The 4,390-nt window shown below is 55.0% G+C and overlaps 2 protein-coding genes across 3 annotated transcripts in view; both read left to right on the top strand.

The window, feature by feature from the left end:
• The window catches only part of LOC311313631 (tensin-3-like), a gene marked incomplete at its 3' end in the record, with an annotated part of 12,751 nt that extends 11,404 nt beyond the window's left edge, over positions 1 to 1,347 (top strand). The window contains exon 5 of the mRNA XM_084443805.1: positions 1,335 to 1,347. Coding sequence (XP_084299931.1) covers positions 1,335 to 1,347 — 13 coding nt within the window. The remainder of the gene's footprint in view (positions 1 to 1,334) is intronic.
• Positions 1 to 4,390, top strand: part of LOC311314545 (tensin-3-like) — a 49,384-nt gene that overhangs the window by 31,602 nt on the left and 13,392 nt on the right. The window lies entirely within an intron of this gene.

The raw sequence follows: 4,390 nt of genomic DNA, 5'->3' as shown, positions 1-4,390 counted from the left end.
CACCCTCCTCCTCCTCCCTCAACCCTCCTCCCTCCTCCCTCCCCCTCCTCCCCCTCACTCCTCCTCCCCCTCCTCCCTCACCCCCTCCTCCCTCCTCCCTCCCCCTCCTCCCCCTCACTCCTCCTCCTCCTCCTCCCTCACCCCCCCCCCTCCTCCTCCCTCACCACTCCTCCCTCACCCCTCCTCCCTCACCACTCCTCCCTCACCCCTCCTCCCCCTCATTCCTCCTCCCCCTCCTCCCTCACCCCTCCTCCCCCTCCTCCCTCCTCCCTCACCCCTCCTCCCCCTCACTCCTCCTCTCCCTCCTCACCCCTCCTCCCCCTCACTCCTCCTCTCCCTCCCTCCTCCCTCACCCCTCCTCCCCTGCTCCCTCACCCCTCCTCCCCCTCACTCCTCCTCTCCCTCCTCCCTCCTCCCTCACCCCTCCTCCCTCCTCCCTCACCCCTCCTCCCCCTCATTCCTCCTCCCCCTCCTCCCTCACCACTCCTCCTCCCTCACCCCTCCTCCCCCTCACTCCTCCTCTCCCTCCTCCCTCCTCCCTCACCCCTCCTCCCTCCTCCCTCACCCCTCCTCCCCCTCACTCCTCCTCTCCCTCCTCACCCCTCCTCCCCCTCACTCCTCCTCTCCCTCCCTCCTCCCTCACCCCTCCTCCCCTGCTCCCTCACCCCTCCTCCCCCTCACTCCTCCTCTCCCTCCCTCCTCCCTCACCCCTCCTCCCCTGCTCCCTCACCCCTCCTCCCCCTCACTCCTCCTCTCCCTCCCTCCTCCCTCACCCCTCCTCCCCTGCTCCCTCACCCCTCCTCCCCCTCACTCCTCCTCTCCCTCCCTCCTCCCTCCTCCCTCCTCCCCTGCTCCCTCACCCCTCCTCCCTCCTCCCTCACCCCTCCTCCCCTGCTCCCTCACCCCTCCAGCACAGTTCCCACCAGTCTTCCTCACCAGCATAATTATGCTGAGGTTGCAGCTGAAGGGGGACTAGAGACTGTAACGCCTTATTTGCTGGTGTTTATGTGAGTCGAGTCGGGTGTGTGTGTGTGCTATAGGTGTATGTGTGTGTGAGTGTGTGTGTGCGTGTGTGCGTTTGTGTGTGTGTGTATATGTGCTGGTCTGAAGGGAGGGTTGTAGTGAGGGGTCCTCACTGTTAAGAGATTTTAAACCGGGACACATACGGGTCACAATGTGGTTCTACAGGAGAACGGCGTAGGAAACAGATCCTCACGTTAGAGAGATGGTGACTTCAAAAATGTTTTCTTTAATTCGGCTGGGATTATTTTTTTTATTCCATTGCTTGTTTTGTTTGTTCTGCAGACGTGACATTTCACTGGTCCGTCTGACAGGAAGTTCAAGTGAACTCTGGACTACTTCAGTCTAGTTGTGTATTTTAATGTTTTTGTGTTGGAAAACTACAGCACCTAAGGTTATGCAATGACATTTAATTTGTGTATCACAACAAACAGAATGAGAGACATTGATGTCCTCTGGCAGAGAACAGAGAACGGCGGCTATTCCCCAAAACAGAGCTAGTTCTCTGCCAGACGACATCAATATTTACAATAGCCCTTTAGGTAGGGCAGATGGACCTGTGGTCTCCAGCCCTGGACCATCACAACTCCAGAGGTTGGAGGTCACCAGGAAGTCTAGGGGTCAGGTTGGGAGTGTCCCTGTCAGCTGGACGACTGATAGAGAGAGCAGATGCAGTGAGAAGGACAGAGAGAAAGAGAGAGAAAGAGTCTCTCAAGTGGTGATATGTGGAGTGGATGAGTGCAGTGAGAAGTAATAAGGTCCATTGTTTGACCAGGATAACCAGCACCTTGGGCCTGGACAAAGTCAAGCACCATATGTTACCAACGAAACACACACAATCCAAATGAGAGTTTTATGATGTAATTTATGATGCGATGAGATCAGACACATGACAGGAGACGGTCAGTGTGCCTGCATGCCTTTGTTTGTGTAATTGTGTGCGTGTGTACGTCTGTGTGTGTGTCTGTGTGTGTGCGTGTGCGTGTGTGTGTGTGTGTGTGTGAGCGTTTTTGGTGAGCAGATGGTGGGAGTAGAGACACATGCCCTGACAGAGACGCCATAGAACCCCTAGCGCGACCCCCTCTCTGGCCATAAAAGGACACATGTGACCTCTGACCGTCGGGAATGCCTTTTGATTGGAGGAAACCCATCCTAGAGGGCTCTGTGGAAACAATGCATAGCGGTCAGCGAGAGGAAGGGGAGGGGTCTTACTTAGACACGGCTGAGGGGACTCTCTCCCTCCCTCTCTCCCTCCCTCCCTCCCTCTCTCCCTCTCTCCCTCCCTCCCTCTGTCCCTCCCTCCATAGAATTCAGACTCGAGCGGTGTCACAACAAGGCAGCAACAAGTGGAGAGCTGTTTTTCCTGCGAGGGAGTGGAGGAATCGGACATGGCTGCCCTCTTCTCCTGCCACTGAATGGCCTCATTCAGCCCGCCAGTCCCAGGAGCTTAGCCAAGGCTCTGATTGCTCTGTAACAGAAGAAACAGACAGGGAGAGAGAGAGGGAGAGGGAGAGAGAGAGGGGGGGGGGGGCTGTGCAAGACACATTGAGGGGGGCGAGGTGGAGGGAGAGGAACAGACAGTTCTCTCGTTTTCAGAGTTTTTCTTTTGAAGCGAGGGGCCAGACCATCTTCAGGGCAGCTTGGACAGATAGAGAAGGGGAGGAGAGAGAGGAAGGAGGTCTAAAAAAGAAGAGTGTGATAGTGTGATAGTGGCAGAGCTTTGAGAGGAAGGGCGAGAGAGGAGTCAGAGCAGTGGGAGAGCGGGAGACTTCTCTGAGACTGTCACCGTCATGACTGCTTCTCTCGGTACGTACACATCCGGCACGTTTGTCACACGTGTGGCTTTTGGGGAATATCTGTCTGTGCGCTTGTGCGAGGCAAGGATATTTGGTCTTTGTGTGTGTGTGTGTGTGTGTGTGTGTGTGTGCTAATGTAAAACTAACTCCCTCAAAACCAACTCCCTCTCTGTGTCAGTCTCCTGGCATCGAGACCCCCACGTTGCGCAAGAGGATTTCTGTCATTCTTTCTTGCATTCTTTCATTTTAAGTTTCCTCCATCTGTTCACTTTTCATTTTCACAGTCATTTTCTCCCTCTGAGTACCCCCCCCCCCCCCCCCCCTCTCTCTCTCTCTCTCTCTCTCTCTCCTTGTTTATACAGCATTATCTCTCCCCATCCTGATGCTCTCTAAAAGCACACATACTCCCCTGTCTCCTGAAGACCTCTGGTATTTGCACACAGCGTCTTCTGGAATTTGTCTTGTGTGGTTGTCTGGCAGATGCCTTTCTCTCTCTCCCTCCCCTTCTCCCTCCTCTCTCCCTCTCTCTCTCTCTCTCTGTCTTTCATTGTCTAGAAAGATAAATCTTCTTGTCGTCCTCTGAAGTGCTCTTGCTAAAGCGTAGCCTTTGTTTTCCTGTGGGCCACGGCCGAGCGTTCTGACACGCCGGCATCTCTCTCTCCCCGGGGTTTTCATGGAGGAACTATGAGAGCGTTTGTTCCACTGCTCCTGCATGACCTCATCCTGTAAAGAAAAAAACTCAGGGAGCACTTTGTTGGCCAACTAATAAAACACTGCTGTATGAGCCCAAGACTAACAGGGAATGACTTTTCCTCTCGCTGCTCTGTAGTCTGACTGTCAGCCAGCAGACGGAGTGTCATTTGGGGACTGTTTGTGAAGGATGCTGATGGCTTTGTTATACAGCGGGGGCTCACTAGCCAATCGGTGGAGATTCCACGAGTACTCATTCATCCTAAATACCTTCGCCATACATAATTCACTACACACCGAAGTACTCAATTTTACATACTTTACTACATACCAGAATACTCAGTCCACCTACATACTTTATGGCACACCAGAGTACACAATCGTTTTACATACTGTATTTTACTACACACCAGAGTACTCAGTCGCCCTACATTCCTTAACTACACACTACGATACTCCATCTCTCTACCTGCTCTAGGCTGCTGCTCGCAGCTGCATTACCTCAGAGACCACAAGCAGACAGGAAATGGAGTTGGTCTGCATCAGACAGCTCAGTGGTCAATCACAACATCCTGTCCCTGCTCTGTACCCCTCTCCGCCTCTCCCTTTACCCACCTCCCTCTCCCCCGCTCCTCCTCCCTCTCCCCCGCTCCTCCTCCCTCTCTCCCTTTACCCACCTCCCTCTCCCCCGCTCCACCTCCCTCTCCCCCGCTCCTCCTCCCTCTCCCCCACTCCTCCTCCCTCTCTCCCTTTACCCACCTCCCTCTCCCCCGCTCCACCTCCCTCTCCCCCGCTCCTCCTCCCTCTCCCCGCTCCTCCTCCCTCTCTCCCTTTACCCACCTCCCTCTCCCCCGCTCCTCCTCCCTCTCTCCCTTTACCCACCT

Source organism: Borostomias antarcticus (genome assembly GCF_949987555.1).
Source record: "Borostomias antarcticus genome assembly, chromosome: 10".
Classification (NCBI taxonomy): domain Eukaryota; kingdom Metazoa; phylum Chordata; class Actinopteri; order Stomiiformes; family Stomiidae; genus Borostomias; species Borostomias antarcticus.
The sequence above is the reverse complement of the archived record's forward strand: the minus strand, read 5'-3'. Positions and strand labels throughout refer to the sequence as shown.